This window comes from Xyrauchen texanus, chromosome 49 (assembly GCF_025860055.1).
Source record: "Xyrauchen texanus isolate HMW12.3.18 chromosome 49, RBS_HiC_50CHRs, whole genome shotgun sequence".
Taxonomy (NCBI): Eukaryota; Metazoa; Chordata; class Actinopteri; order Cypriniformes; family Catostomidae; genus Xyrauchen; species Xyrauchen texanus.
In genome coordinates this window covers 17,004,980-17,020,953 of record NC_068324.1, presented here as the reverse complement: position 1 = coordinate 17,020,953, position 15,974 = coordinate 17,004,980, and the positions used below count along the sequence as shown (strand labels likewise).

The 15,974-nt window shown below is 37.3% G+C and overlaps 1 protein-coding gene across 18 annotated transcripts in view; it reads right to left on the bottom strand.

Moving 5' to 3' along the window:
- LOC127640199 (tropomyosin alpha-1 chain-like) overlaps positions 1-15,071 on the bottom strand; it is a 29,431-nt gene extending 14,360 nt beyond the window's left edge. For 3 of the 18 annotated variants that reach the window (XM_052122644.1, XM_052122646.1, XM_052122645.1), the window contains exons 1-4: positions 14,818-15,071; positions 14,178-14,303; positions 13,895-14,020; positions 6,030-6,163 (exon numbers count right to left, since the gene is read on the bottom strand). In XM_052122644.1, coding sequence (XP_051978604.1) covers positions 6,030-6,163; positions 13,895-14,020; positions 14,178-14,303; positions 14,818-14,931 — 500 coding nt within the window. In that variant the 5' untranslated portion in view covers positions 14,932-15,071. Of the gene's footprint in view, positions 1-6,029; positions 6,164-10,177; positions 10,403-13,894; positions 14,021-14,177; positions 14,304-14,817 lie in introns of those variants that run through there. The other 15 variants (XM_052122650.1, XM_052122653.1, XM_052122651.1 and 12 more) reach the window with 8 other exon arrangements.
- Positions 15,072-15,974: the final 903 nt, after the last annotated feature.

The following is a 15,974-nucleotide window of genomic DNA, read 5'->3' as shown; positions in this document are numbered from 1 at the left end:
ATTTAGAATATTATTTTTTACAGAAAATTCCAAAAAGCAACTATCGATATAGATTAATCAGTAAAACCGACATATTGGTCTACCTCTATTGTGGATATCTAGTTTACATGCTACAGTAGTGTCTCAAACAAATTTCAAAGTCTTACTTATCTGAAGTACCATTATATTGGCGGTGTACCTTTTTTTCCCCTCCCCTTTTCTCCCCAATTTCAAATGCCCAATTCCCAGTGCTCTTGGTCCTCGTGGTGGCATAGTTACTCGCCTCAATTTGGGTGGCCGAAGATGAAATGGCAGTTGACTGTCTCAGACACTGAGGCAATCCGTGCATCTTATCACGTGGCTTGTTGAGCGCGTTACCGCGGAGACATGGCACGTGTGGAGGCTTCATGCAATTCTCTGCGGCATCCACACACAACTTACCACACGGCCCACCGAGAGCGAGAACCACATTATAGCGACCACAAGGAGGTTACCCCATGTGACTCTACCCTCCCTAGCAACTGGGCCAATTTGGTTGCTTTAGGAGACCTGGCTGGAGTCACTCAGCATGCCCTGGATTCAAACTCGCATCTCCAGGGGTGGCATAGCTAGATACCTTTTTAATGCGACTATTTCCAAGCGGACTGATAAAAACAACATTTGTCTCTCAATCTCAGAAGCTGTGTAAAGCCAGCCACTCAGACTGGAAACTGCCAGCACCAGCCATTTGTGTGCAACATGTCAGTGGGTGTCCCTTCTGAGGCTGGAGTGTTAGCACTTAAGAGCCAGAGCAGGTCTTGGTACAGAGTGACTCTATGTTGGGACACTGGGCTGGAGACAGAGAGCTTCTGTGTAGGGAAACAAAGGAACAGGAAGTGCAGCCTAGCGCCCCTACAAATTACTGTTTATTCAGGAACCCGCTAGCTCTGCATAAACAGCTCAAATCAGTCTTTAAGGTCAAAAACAGCACCATACGAATCATGACTACAACCTTCTGTAATGTTCTTGAGTAACTGCTGTAAGTAGGAGGTCTTTCAAAGTCTAATCCAACCTTTTAAAGGCAAAAAAAAAGAGAGAAAAAAACCCCAAAGTTTTTGTAAAAAGTCAATGCTCTGCAAACATTATCTCACCAATGCTACAAAAGGTGTTGCAGCGACTAGGATGCTGCTATTACAGTTGCAAAGGTGTTCAGTGTGTTTTTTTTTAACACTGCTAGGGTGCTCAGGGTGGTTGCTATGGCATTGCTAGGTGGTTGCTAATTGGCTCAAGTCAAAAGAGCCAACCCCAAGTGTCATTATGGCCTCTATAAAAAAAATATTTGCTGCAAGTTTTATTGTCTGCCAAGCTTTGAAAATGAATAAGACATCTCTCCTCAAGCTGCACAGTTTGATTTCCATAGCACAAACAGTGTGTGACAGTTATAGCACTAAAGTTTGATACTTAATTTAGGTTACACCAAGTACTGTATAATCAATAGCATTAGAGATGCTTGCCTTAGTGACCACCACTAAATACATCTAGAATGTTTACGAAACTCTCATGAAGGCTAGCAGTCCTAGTGATTAGCAAATTACACTTCCATTAATGCTCACACAAACAGTCTTTATGCATGGCACCAGATGTACAGACTAGGTAGACTAGGAAGTGGCAGCATGTTGTCATTTCAATAACAGCACAACTGCGAAGGCTGCACACAGTAACCAAATTTACAGCGAGAGGGAGGAGGAATGGGGTGTGAAACACCAGTTCAACTGACATGTTCTGCTTTAGTGAATCAAGCTTACAGTTCTGCAGAACACCACACTTGACTGGACAATATGCAGTACTACAGCATAAATGTATATACTGTATACTAAAGGTGGGCGGTATGGAAATATTTGATCACGGCATGACTAATCTATCATTATGGTGACTGTATATATCACGGTACAGTTATTTTTTCTGGACATTGAAGGGATAATTCAGTGAATTATATACTTTACAAATGAAAATGTACTTCATCTCATTTTGTTATTTTCCTTTTAATTGAAACTGGATGGATACAGACAAAAAGTAACAAACTAATATTGCAAGTGTGATATCTGTGCAAACACAGCTTCATATTAGTGAGTGCTGAGTTAAGATTCAAAACGGTAGAATATTATGAAACGGCTAGTTCGAACTCTTGAGCCATATTCGTAGCTGCTGTAAAAAACTGATCTACGCACACCTGTAGAAGCACATGAATTCTATATTCAAAACTCTAAAAGCTGCTTGGCTTTGCGCTTAACTTTATCCCTTAATAACGGCAATAAACAACATGCAACTAAAATATACAGGTAATTGGGCATAATTTGAAACTTAAAAATTAAACTTGTATTTTGTTGTAAATGAATCACTTCATATGGCTGATATTGATACAATATTTGGCACCGTGTTAGTCCCAAACATTTGAAAATATATATATAGGAACACACACACACACACACACACACACACACACACACACACACACACACACACACACACACACACACACACACACACACACACACACACACACACACTTTAGAAAGTATTCAGACCCCTTAATTTGCTCCTATTTTGTTATGTTGCAGCCTTATGCTAAAATGCTTAAAAAAAGAAAAATGTATTTGCATCAATCTACACTCCATAACGACAAAGCAAAAACCAGATTTTTGATAACTGCAAATTTATAAAAAATAAATAGAATAAACTGAAATATCACATTGCCATAAGTATTCAGACCCTTTGCTGACGACACTTGAAATTGACCTCGGGTGCATCCATAGGTGGGTGGTAACGCACTACATTTTCTTCGTTACATTTACTTGAGTAACATTTTGGGGAAAAAGGACTTTGAGTAGGTTTAAATGTGGGTACTTTTTACTCTCACTCAAGTACATTTCTAATGAAATGTTTTTACTTTTACTTCTTTACAATGGATGGCGTTACTGTTGTTACATTACTGGGTTTAATTTTAATTAAGGTGTAATTTATTGAGAGATAATTGAATGGGACTTTTACGAGCGCTGAAGTTCACAGAGCTGTCGGTGCTGAGACGCTGTCATAGACTGTCACTCAATCACTGCTGCAGCATCAAGCTCTTCAAAGTGAAACAATTTCTTCACTCCGCACAGTGAAAACACACACACACACACACACACACACACACACACACACACACACACACACACACACACACACACACACACACACACACACACACACACACACACACACACACACACACACACACACACACACACACACACACACACACACACACTTCGTTTCTTCATGCGATGTCTTCATTTAACACAAAGACAAGCTGATATTTCAAGATTAATAATATGAAATATAATAATATCATATCACATCTGAAGACATGGATTTAACCACTGGAGTCTTATGGATTACTTTTATGCTGCCTTTGTGTTTTTTGGAGCATCAAAATTTTGGCCTACAGAGCTAAAATATTATTTAAGAAAAACTTAATTTGTGTTCTGCAGAAGAACGAACGTCATATACATCTGGGATGGCATGAGGGTGAGTAAATGATGAGAGAATTTTCATTTTTGTGTAAACTATACCTTTAAAGTGATAGCTCAGCTATAATTTCTCTACCCTCATGTTTGTCCAAACCAGTGTGACGCTTTGTATTATGTGGAACACAAAATATGTTAGACAGAATGTTAGAGACTGACAGTCTCAGTCACCATTCACTTTCAAAATATGAAAAACAAATAAAACATTTGCTGAAAGTAAATAGTGACTCAGGCAAACATTCTGTCTAATATCTCCTTATTGTGTTGCATGGAAGAAAGAAAAATCACACAGATTTGGAACAACATGATGGTGAATGATGACAGCATTTCCATTAATAATAATAGTTCTGTTGTACATGTTCAATGTGTATTATGTAATGAAATATAAGGGAGTTAATGTCTATTATGTCATTTGTGAAAGTAACAAGTTACTACTACTCGAGTACTCTTAATTGAGTACTTTCTTACTCTTCCTCAAGTAATTATTTATGTTAGTACTTATACTTTTACTTGAGTTATTATCTTTTTTTTAAGTAATTTTACTTTCACTTCAGTACAGTTTTTGTCTATTCTACCCACCTCTGGGTGCATCCCATTTCTCTGGATCACCTTTGAGATGTTTCTACACTTTGACTGGAGCCCACCTGTGGAAAATTCAAAGGAACCGTCTTCAGAGCTCAAGAGACAAAATTGTGGCAAGGCACAGATCTGGGGAAGGCTACAAAAACGAATTCTGCTGCATTGAAGGTTACCAAGAGGACAGTGGCCTCCATAATGCTTAAATGGAAGAAGTTTGCACAACCAGGACTCTTCCTACAGCTGGCTGCCTGACCAAACTGAGCAATCGGGGGATAAGGGCCTTGGTAAGAGAGTTGACCAAGAACCCGATTGTCACTCTGGTTCTCCATGAACTCCAGAGATCATGTGTGAAGATGGGAGAAACTTGCAGAAGGACAGCCAACACTGCAACACCAGTGGCCAGACAGAAACCTCTCCACAGTGCAAGACACAAAAGAGCACTTAAGACTCAGACTGTGAGAAACAAGATTCTCTGGTTTGATGAATTGAAGATTGAACTGTTTGGCCTCAATTCAATATAGGTATGCATTTGAGTAAAATGAACATTTATGTTTTATTCTATGTTTATCTATGTACTGATAACATTTCTCCCAAATAAAAATATTTACAATTTATTTGCAGAAATTGACAACTGGTCAAAATAACAAAAAAAGATGCATCGTTTTCAGACCTCAAATAATGCAAAGCAAATAAGTTCATACACATTTTTGAACAACACAATACTAATTTTTTAACTTAGGAAGAGTTCAGAAATCAATATTTGCTGGAAAAACCCTGATTTTCAGTCACAGCCTTCATACGTCTTGGCATGCTCTCTACCAGTCTTTCACATTGCTGTTGGGTGACTTTATGCCACTCCTGGCACAAAACTTCTAGAAGCTCAGCTTTGTTTGATGGCTTGTGACCATCACAGAGATTTTTACAGAGATTTTCTATGGGGTTCAGGTCTGGAGATGGGGCTGGCCATGACAGGGTCTTGATCGGTTGGTCCTCCATCCACACCTTGATTGACCTGGCTGTGTGGCATGGAGCATTGTACTGTTGGACAAACCAATCCTCAGAGTTGAGGTACAGTGTCAGAGCAGAAGGAAGCAAGTTTTCTTCCAGGATAACCTTGTACGTGGCTTGGTTCATGCATCCTTCACAAAGATGAATCTGCCCGATTCCAGCCTTGCTGAAGCACCCCAGATCATCATGACAAAATATATATATTTTAACTTCACAAACAGTCTTGAGGGTCTAAAGGGGTCCTCTTTATTTTATGTTTTAGTCGCATGATAAAACATTTTTGGTTACACCAACTGACTTTGGATTTGGTGGGCAACCTTTTTTAATCTTTTTGTTTATTACAAAGAAATAGAGATTATTTTGCACTACTCATGCCAATATTTTTTTTCAAGAATTTCAGCAGTAATGAGACTGACTCTCCAGACAGTTACAGCACATTATATTTTTTTTACTTTAAGACCCAGAAGAAATATAAAATTGACTTTGAACTCCGTAATTGAAAACATGTTCATCATAGAAGTGTATTCAAGTAATTGTTTTGTGCAAACTGTAGTAATGTATTTGAGTAATTTAATAGATCTGGATATAAAATAAATAAAGACCATCACATCAATGACGTAAAGCAAAATGAGTTGAGAAATTCTGCTACGTTAAAGGGGCATTCACATTTGAACATGTTTTAGCACCATTTTTCTATGTATACATGCGCTAGATGAAAGTTGAGCTGTTAATTTAGTGTCTCCCGCAGGAGTGCCATGTTTGTTAGATGCAGTGTCAGGTTAAAAAGTATGTCAACTTTCAAAAGCTCATCTTGAGACACATTCTCTTATACTCTTTGTGCGGCCGCTAATACTGTACTTTAGATAGATTGTACTATACTACGTTTTATGAATATAGAGAATATATACTATTTACCTCTCACTCTCATCGGCAGACTTCTCAGCCTCCTCCAGCTTCTGCAAGGCTGTGGACAGACGCTCTTGTGCACGATCTAACTCCTCCTCAACCAGCTGGATACGTCTGTTCAGGGAAGCTACATCACCCTCAGCCTTGAAGAGCACAGATATCTCAGTCAGTGTTAATGTGAAAGACAAATCAGCAGACAATTGCACACAAGACAGTGACACATATACACATAGCCCTAAATACTGGAACTTGTCCGGCTTGCACTTGTAACCATCAAATGCATGTTTTGATGACACTGTAATTTGTCTCTAAATGGCAATGCAATGCTCACTAACTTCCATTAAGACCTACTGAGCCACAGCGATTTAATCTGCTGTGCATGCATGAGCACACACCATATAGCACGTAATGGCAGCAATGCAAATGGAAGAGACAGGACTAAGCCCTCAGATCATTACAGAGCCGCTGGGACAACATTAATAGGCTGTGGGAGGGAGTCACAATGGACCTACATTGATTACAGTCAAAGGCCACATATATACATATATATATATATATATATATATACAGTGGAGAACTACAGGCTGTTTATGGTACCCAGCAAATAATGAAAGCTGGCTGATTTCAAGCCTAATTTTGCAAACTGCAATGAAACTGAATACTGCTTTATGTGCCTCAATACAACTTAAATTCAAAAGGTCTTCTACAGCAGTGGTTCAACCATTTTAGTGTCATCAACGGGGTCAGAATCAAACCAGGATCAGGAAAAATATTTAAAAGAACAGTTCACCCAAAAATGGAAAGATGGGTTTTACTTTCTTCTGCAGAACAAAGATTTTTAGAAGAATATTTCAGCTCTGTATGTCCATTCAATACAAGTGAATAGTGAGCAGAACTTTAAAAGCTCCAAAAACAAAAAGGCAGCATAAAAGAAATCCATACGACTCCAGTGGTTAAACCCATGTCTTCTGAAGTGATATGATAGGTGTGGGTGAGAAAAAGATTAAAGTCCTTTTTTTTCCTCGAAGTGAAAGTGTAGATTTAATTTCACATTGAACCACCTACTGGTCAGAGCTGGTCAAATTTGGAGATTTATATTTAAAAAAGGACTTAAATGTTGATCTGTTTCTCACCCATGCCTAAAATATTACTTCAGAAGACATGGATTTAACCACAGGAGTCGTATAGATTACTTTTATGGTTGAATGCCCATGAAAATGAGGGTGAGTAAATGACAGAATTGTATTTTTTGGGTGAACCATTCCTTTAATATTTGTGTAAAAACAATTTAAAAAAAAATTATGTAAATATGTAGTGAATTTCTCTTTTTTTAATCTGCTATCTTCAACTGATACATTTCAGAATGTTCTAGTCTAAGCCCATCTAGTTTTGGGTTTAGACTAGAAGTCGACCGATATCTGCGTTTAATTGATATCGGTTTTACTGACATATCAGCGCAGATAGTTATCTGCAAAAATCAACACTAATAGATTTTTTTTAACTTTTTATATGATTTTAAGAATGTATATTTTAGTTTCTCTTATGCATTTATGTGAGCTGGGAGCATTTGAACATTTAAAAATAAGACTTGCCGTGTATTCACCGGCTCGTCCATCTTTAAATGTCCTGTGTTATGCACCACATCATATTTTTCCTTGTTATTAATTGAATTTTAGTTGCACAATAAAATGCATTTGGGATTGAATTAATTTTAGACAATTGTGGAATCTATGTCTGTGCCTGTCACTGTAAGGAAAGACTTGTTTTTTAACATTCAATACATTTATGTTAAAAACTAACGGCTGATTAATCTGCCTTTTAAACCATCTTCGATATCAGTCGACCTCTAGTTTAGACACGGTTTTGACCATTTCAATAAATTGATCCATTTGAAGGAGGCCTATTTGCTAAAACAGACAACACTGTGTTTTATGTGTAAGATAAATATTAACAGATAAAAGGTAAAAAATGCTCCAGAAATTCAATTTCCTCTTAACATTGTTTTATAATAAAACTAATATAATGCTAAAAAAAAGTTTCTAAAAATTTACAATATAAAAAAAAAGACAATATTACCACTTTCAGACAAATGGTTGTAGGTCTATTCCGATATTCCCATATAAAAGGTAAAAAAAATGCCCATGAAAATCAATTTCCTCTCAATATTTATAACAATAATAATAAATAATATAAGAGTTTCTAAAACTGTATAATATTAAACAAAAAATGACACTGGTCACACAGGTTGTAGGTCTGATTCGATAAAGGTAATATTTGTTTATAATTATAATAAACAACAACCATCATAGAGTTTTTAAAATTGTATAATAAAACATTTAAAAAAAGATAATATTAAAATGATCTGACACTGGTTGTAGTTCTGTTCCGATATGGGTTGTAGAGAGCAGGGAAAAAAAACAATACTAATACCAATTAATTAAATGTAACCATATAATTGTGTATCATTACAACAGCAAAAACATATAGGCTTATCAACATTTAAAACACAGAAAAAATGCTTCCCATCTATTTTTGACATAAAAAGGTCCAATCAAACTCTATGGTACTGTAGTGCAAATTCATCCGTCACTTGGTAAAATTGCTGATTCTAATACAATACTACCAGCCTAACACATGTTCCATGTGTTTAAATCACACTTCTTCAGTTTACGCATTTACAAAATTGTGAACTTCCTATTCAGCCATATGACATGCATATAGTTTGACCTTTTTATTTCATTGTAATATATTTATATTGACATTCTGTATGATAAACTATTTTAATACGGTATAAGGTCACCACTTTATGCCCAACGTGATACCTGGGTAATGACATGAAACCAGTTAAAAACCACTGTTCTACTGAAAAACGACTATATAAAACATTACATTATTCTAAATGTATTAAGGCATAGTCTTGCAACACTATGAAAACAAAAAGATCCATTGATGTTTTCAAAGCATGCATAAAAACTACCCCTGCTCAAGACCCAGCCCAGCGATAGGACTTCCCACTAAAGGGAACTACATAGTGGAAAAGGTGCATTTTATGCTGTCAGCTGAGATATGAAAATCTAGAAAGCAACACAGATAACCTCAAAAGCAAACACTGAACTTCTATATTGCTTTCAAGCGCCCATCAGTTTCAACCCTATAGATAAAACCGAGACTAATTATTAATGCCATGCTTCAACAGCAGACTAAAGGAATATCAGCAAGGCCGTACATTGACTGTCAGTATTTCCTGCAGTGTGACTGTGCATGCTGCTTGTTTAGAGCAAGGTGAGTTCCACTGCATGTGACAAAGCAGCCTTGCCATATAAGGCAAACTGCTCTCAAATGCCTCATAACGTCCGCACACAGCCTGAGGCAGCAATATTTTGTCCATCACGATGAAAGTACTACAATTATAGCGAACACGAACAATTTGCTCCAGGAATGGAAGTAAACGGCTGTAGACTATTAGCTTGCAATACTTCAGAGGAAATGGTCATATTCATCAAACAAGAACCTATTCACATCGGTTAAACTTGCTTAACTAACTGAATTGTAAGTCGGCTCTACATTATGACAGCAAACAGTGTTTCGTGTTTATGCCCTCAGCATTCTCAAAGTTTGGGGTAAAAACAACACGGCTTTCTAGTTTTAATGGTCCATTTCAACACAATAACATTTTAATTAGCTTCTCATGTAAGTAATATAGTTAATTTATAAAGCGAGATGTATTATAAATCCATCCGTTTACAAGCTAGCAAACAGCGCGCAGCAGGGCGGCAGCGAGATTACGCTATATTAAGGGGCCGTTCACATCACACCCGTTTTACGCCGTTTATTCCATTGTTTTCAACGTAAACACGCGCTAAAACGACGTCTTAGACCATTACTCAACGCCTCGCTCTTAACTCAGCGTCTCGCACAGAAGGGTCGCGTTTTTTCCACGCAGTGTCACTTTAAAATGAACGTCAACGGTTAAAACGCGTCTCGAGACACCTGCGTCATGTTATATTCCTTGCGCTGCGTTTGAACGGCCCCCAAATACACCAAATCCGCTCTAAAGATACGACAGTTAAAATTAGCGCATTCCCGTTAGAACGCATTACGTAACAAAGCGGAGTTACATTTAAACACATGCATTTGATACTTTGTATTGTTCTTACTGCTTCTCTGGATTTCCTCTCCTGCACCAACTCCTTCTGCAGTTTCTCCGCTTTCTCTTCAGCCCCGTCCGCTTGGTCTTGCAACAGTTTTATTTTCCGTTTCACTGCCTCCAACGATGTAGCCGCCATTATTATTCTAAATAACTACTTAAAGCTTTGTATTTCAGTGCGTTTCTTGCAGATGCACGCAGTGACGCTCTCCCTATCTGTGTAGCAGGACGCAGAGTAACGTTAACAGATCACACCGGAAGTAACCATGTTTTCATAGGCGAGCCTCGAACGACGTCATTACCATAAAGCAGCTCCTGTCTACCCAGTTTCATTAGTGTATCCATATTTTCATGTTAGATACGATGGGGTGAATTATAGTGTATGTACGTACGTTTTATGACAAAATCATTATTATTCTCATAGTTAAAACTGTGTAGGTTATATGTGTAGGTCCATCAGGTATGGCATGTTTACGTCCTGCACCTGTGGCACACCTGAACGTGTTAATGAATAGCCTGGTGGTTAACTGAAACGATGCCTGGGGTGCTGATGCTGAAACTGAGCTATATGCGGAAAGGCTGGCAGGGGAAGGGGTGCGTTGCACTGGTGCACTAACATGCGTTATCCTGTAACGCCCTCTAGAGGATTATTAGAGCATTGAACAGTGCTGTTTTCGTCATTATAAGTTATCTAAACGAATTGAAATGGTAAGACGTTAATTGTTTTATTGAAAATAAAATTAATAAAATAGTTTGTGTAAAGGTTAAAAATATACGCTTTTAAACTTTTAAGTTATTCTAAAATCTATTGTTGGAAACTTGCGTCCAAAGGGCCTGCAGTTTTCGTATGGTACACGAGGGGGCGTCCAAACCGCAGATATAACCACTGTAAAAGGCTTTGTTATTTGTACAGGACAAAACTGAGAATCAAGGCGTTTTCTGTATTTTGCTACTCACAAATAACGTTTTAATTACCTGATAACGAATCAATTAAGTAGGCCTTCTTTAAACAACTCGAGTGTGTCGATATCTTTCTATCAAGTTTTGCACAATGGTCACATGACCATCTTTTATGCCAATGATTCTCAACCTCTTTGAATCCAAGGCCCCTTATTGTCTACAACAAGTCCTCAATCTCTGGTACTTTTGCTGTAATGATGATGACAAAGCTGCTTGTTTTCCAACTTTATTGGCAGAAATTAGGAATGTCAGGGATTAAAAAAATTTATGACAATTAATTTTGTGATTACAGAAGGTTTAAAGATTTTTCCCTGCTCTCTACAACCCATATCGGAACAGACCTACAAACAGTGTTAGATCATTTTAATATTATCTTTTTTAAATGTTTTATTATACAGTTTTAAAAACTCTATGGTGGTTGTTGTTTATTATTATTATTATTATTATTATAAACAAATATTACCTTTATCGGAACAGACCTACAAGTTCACCCAACAATGAAAATTCTTTCATCATCTACTTACCCTCATGAAATCCTAGACGTGTATGACTTTCTTTCTTTTGCACAACACAAACACAGATTGTTAGATGAATATCTCAGCTCTTTAGGTCCTCACAATGCAAGTAAATTAGTACCAACATTTTGCTCATAAAAGCTCAAAAAAGCACATAAAAGAAACATAAAAGTAATTCATAGGACTCCTGTGGTTAAATCCATGTCTTCAGAAGCAATATGATAGGTGTGGATAAGAAACACAGCAATATTTAAGTCCTTTTATATATTTATATATATAAATTATCAACCCTGCCCAGTAGGTGGTGATATGCACATAGAATACAAATTGAATAGCATGTGAAAGGGAAACTGGTTTCTTAACCACACTTATCATATCGCTTCTGAAGATATAGATTTAACCACAAGAGTATGGATTACTTTTATGCTGCATTTATGTCCTTTTTGGAACTTCAAAGTTTTGGTCCCCATTCACTTGCACTGTATGGACCTACAGAGCTGAAATATTGTTCTAAAAATCTTTGTTTGTGTTCAACAGAAGAAAGAAAGTCATACACGTCTGGGGTGACATGAAGGTGAGTAAATGAGTGAAATATAATTTGTTTGGTGAACTATCCCTTTAAGAACCACATGCTCTTTAAAAGGAACAGTTGTTGAAGGCAGTTGTTGAATTATAATTATAAATTTGATATGCGTATGTGTGTGTGTGCATTAGATAGATTTATTATTGCAAGTTATATTATTTATGTTATAGCTAATTAATTTCTTTTAAATAGCTTGATTTTGAGTCATCTTGAGTCCCCTAGGAAGTTTTCTGAGGCCCACTAGTGGGTCCCATTTAAGAAAATACATTCAATTGGCCTTGTCTATTAAATTATTTATCTTTCATCCTTATATTACTATATAAGTATATTAACTTAAATGAAAATCCTTAAGTGAATCCTTAAGCATCGATTTTATTGAAAAAAAAACAAAAAAAACAAAGAAAATGAATAGCACAGTTTGAACGATTAACCTTTTCCAAAATGTTGGTTTATCTAATAATGCCTTAAACAGAAAACAGGTCAGTTTTCAATCTAAATGAATAAAAACAGGCCCATATAAAGAAAAGAGCTAAAGAAGTTCAGCTTTTCTCAAAGGCTACTCAAGGGCAGAGCCCAAGAAGTTGAGCAGCGTCTTTACCATATAAAGCTCTAGGCTAAATATAACATCCTGCCTGCTCTGTCTCTCTCTCTCTCTCTCTCTCTCTCTCTCTCTCTCTCTCTCTCTCTGTCTTGGAATTTAAGTCATGTTTTTATGCTTGCATACCCATGCAAATAATCCATGTTTGGTCAGGGGCATGTAGATTGTGTTTATAGACCTTTCATAGTTCTTTACGCTAACTTTGCCCTTGATGTTTTCGTGATCTTACAGTAAGCGATGTCACAGATACAGTGCACGAGCCTTATGGCATAACATCAAGCATGATATTATGTTATATTACAATGTTACTTACACTACTAATACTTTTTAAAACACTTGTAACAGAAGTTTTTTTTCCACTTATCAAATTCAAAACAATGTTTTTTATAATGCCAACAGACGTGCATATTCAAATAATGTACATTTTAAGTGCATTCTACATAAATTAAATTATTTTAAAATATCTGCAACCCAAGTAATGTACTTAAAAGAATGTAAGAATTACAAATGTAATGTATTACAGTAGACTCTTAAAGTAATTACTATAAAGTAATTAGATTACAGTAATAAATTACTTTACACCCAACACGGAAGATCTATTTAATATCACACTTGTTTTTTTTTTCTCTCAGCAATGTGATTAAAATGTGAACAAATGGACATTTGTTTCCAACATTTCACATTTTTCTCTAAAGAAAATATATCCATGGTATTGCCAAGAGGATTCAATGTGAATGAAGAATTCTCATAAAATTCTTCCAAAACCAAATTGTCTCATTTGCATCTATTTTTTATTTGTGCTATTTTAGGAGTAACTTCTGAGACAAAGTTGAAACTTAACTGAAACATAATTGAGCACTACATTAGTGTCCCGAACTAAGAGAAACATCAGCAATACAATTTCCTATGGGTCTGCAATAACCTCAATTACATTCTTGTATGACAACAGACTCCTATATAAATGACATATAAATAATATACTGTAGGCTACATAAATCGACCATTGTATTAAGTGGCATGCCAAAAGTGTCAGAGAGAAGATGCGTGGATGCAGTGATGCTCCATACTCACATCTGCGGCTTTCTTCTCAGCCAGATCCAGTTTCTCCTGGGCATCTTTAAGAGCCTCAGAATATTTGTCCAGCTCATCCTCAGTTGCCTTCAGTTTCTTCTGCAGTGCTACAAGGTCATCCTCAAGCTGAGCGTGTTTAATTGATTGATTGACAGCAGTGAAGTGCGGGAAGCAGAGAGCGTGCGTGCGTGGTGAGCGCGCATAGGAGCGCGCAGGCAAAAGACCGACAGAGAAACAGACAGAGAAAAGAAAGTAAGTTAGCGAGATTCAGACAGAAAAATACCTTGGTGGCGACCTCCTCGGCGGTCAGAAGCTTTTCTTCTACACCTTGGTAGTCCTCAAACACTTTGTCGCGCTCGTCCTCGCTTACGCGCAACTTCTTTTCCAACTGAATTAGTTCGTCCTCTAACTACACATGCATAAATGACAGTTTTCATAACACATGAGGTGAACCTCTATTACAAATGCTTTTAAAACATGAACCTCTTCTACGTTAAATTACATATATTATTAAATAAACAGTCATTAAATACGTTTTAATGAATGAATATCGTGTATAGCAAATAAATGGTTACTTATACAAAATATAATTTAAAAAAAATATATATATATAGCCCTATATTTAGCATGCACATCACATGCTTCATTTGACGATGGAATGTCTGAAAATAAAAGTAACGGAGAATTTACAACGAGAGTTAATATTTTTTTTTTATAACGAGATAACTCATTAAAGGACACACTATTATTACAAATTATATTAAGGGACTTTTGGTGTCACTCATGTACACTCCTTATTTTGACCCAACTTCTGTTACAAAATCCACTCAGGCGAAGTAAAAATCCATTTATCATGCAGCGCACGAGACGTGCGCGTGCACTTTCTGGTTAACTCTTTAAAAATCCTCAAAAAAACTGCAGACCTGTTTGCTTCTGTCTTCCGCTGCCTTTTTATCTCCCTCAGCCTGCTCAGCTCTATCCAAGGCGTTCTCCTTGTCGAGCTTGAGCATCTGCATCTTCTTCTTAATGGCATCCATGGCTACTTAAGCTTTTTTCGGCTGCTCTAAATTTCTAAATAGAAATCAATGTGATTAGAAATGTCGGGAGCGTTTGAGCGTCTGAACTGAACCGAACTGAAGGCAGAGCTGGAGTTGCGCGCTCGCTCCTGTGCGCGCGCTCTCAAATATATACTTTCACGGGAGGGGTGACTGAATTCCTCAAAACATTCAATACTTTTTTGGAACCAGCCAAGCTGGGCTGCTTCTCCATGCCCGTGGATTTTTTTTATGGATCTGAATGACGATTCGCTGTTGCTTGACATTTGACCGTTTATATGCCTATATAAGGGCTGACAGTGGCGGAGCTAGGAGGTGGCCAGGGTTGGCTGTGGCCACCATGGACCGAAGCCTGGCCACCCAATTGGCCACCCCACACGCAATTGCTGTTTTAGTAATTTTTTTGGCACAATTTAGTACTTCAGAGGTGAAATCATCTCTGTACAATTGTACAAACATGTGCGCACACCAAGGTCGCTGAACCTCTCTGTCCCGGGTGTCATTGTATCTACTCACACTCATCACTTACTGTTAGGTTATGTACTGTATTTAATGAAGGACAAACATATCAGCCCATATAACAGTACATTCTTTAGGTATGCAAGTGAATAGTATGAATAGATTACGGGCATCCTTCATCCGGGAATGTGGACATTGACTCGTGACTCAAATATATACTCACTGAGCACTTAATTAGGAACACTAAGGTCCTAATAAAGTGCCCAATGTGGTCTTCTGCTGTTGTAGCCCATCCGCCTCAAGGTTTGATGTGTTGTGCATTCTGAAATGCTATTATGCTCACTGCAATTGTACAGAGTGGTTATCTGAGTTACCATAGCCTTTCTGTCAGCTTGAACCAGTCTGACCATTTTCCATTGACCTTTCTCATCAACAAGGCGTTTTTGGATGTTTTGGATGTTTTGGATTTTGGACGCTCACTGGATGTTTTTTGGCACCATTCTGAGTAAATTCTAGAGACTGTTGTGCATGAAAATCCCACAAGATCAGTAGGTACAGAAATACTC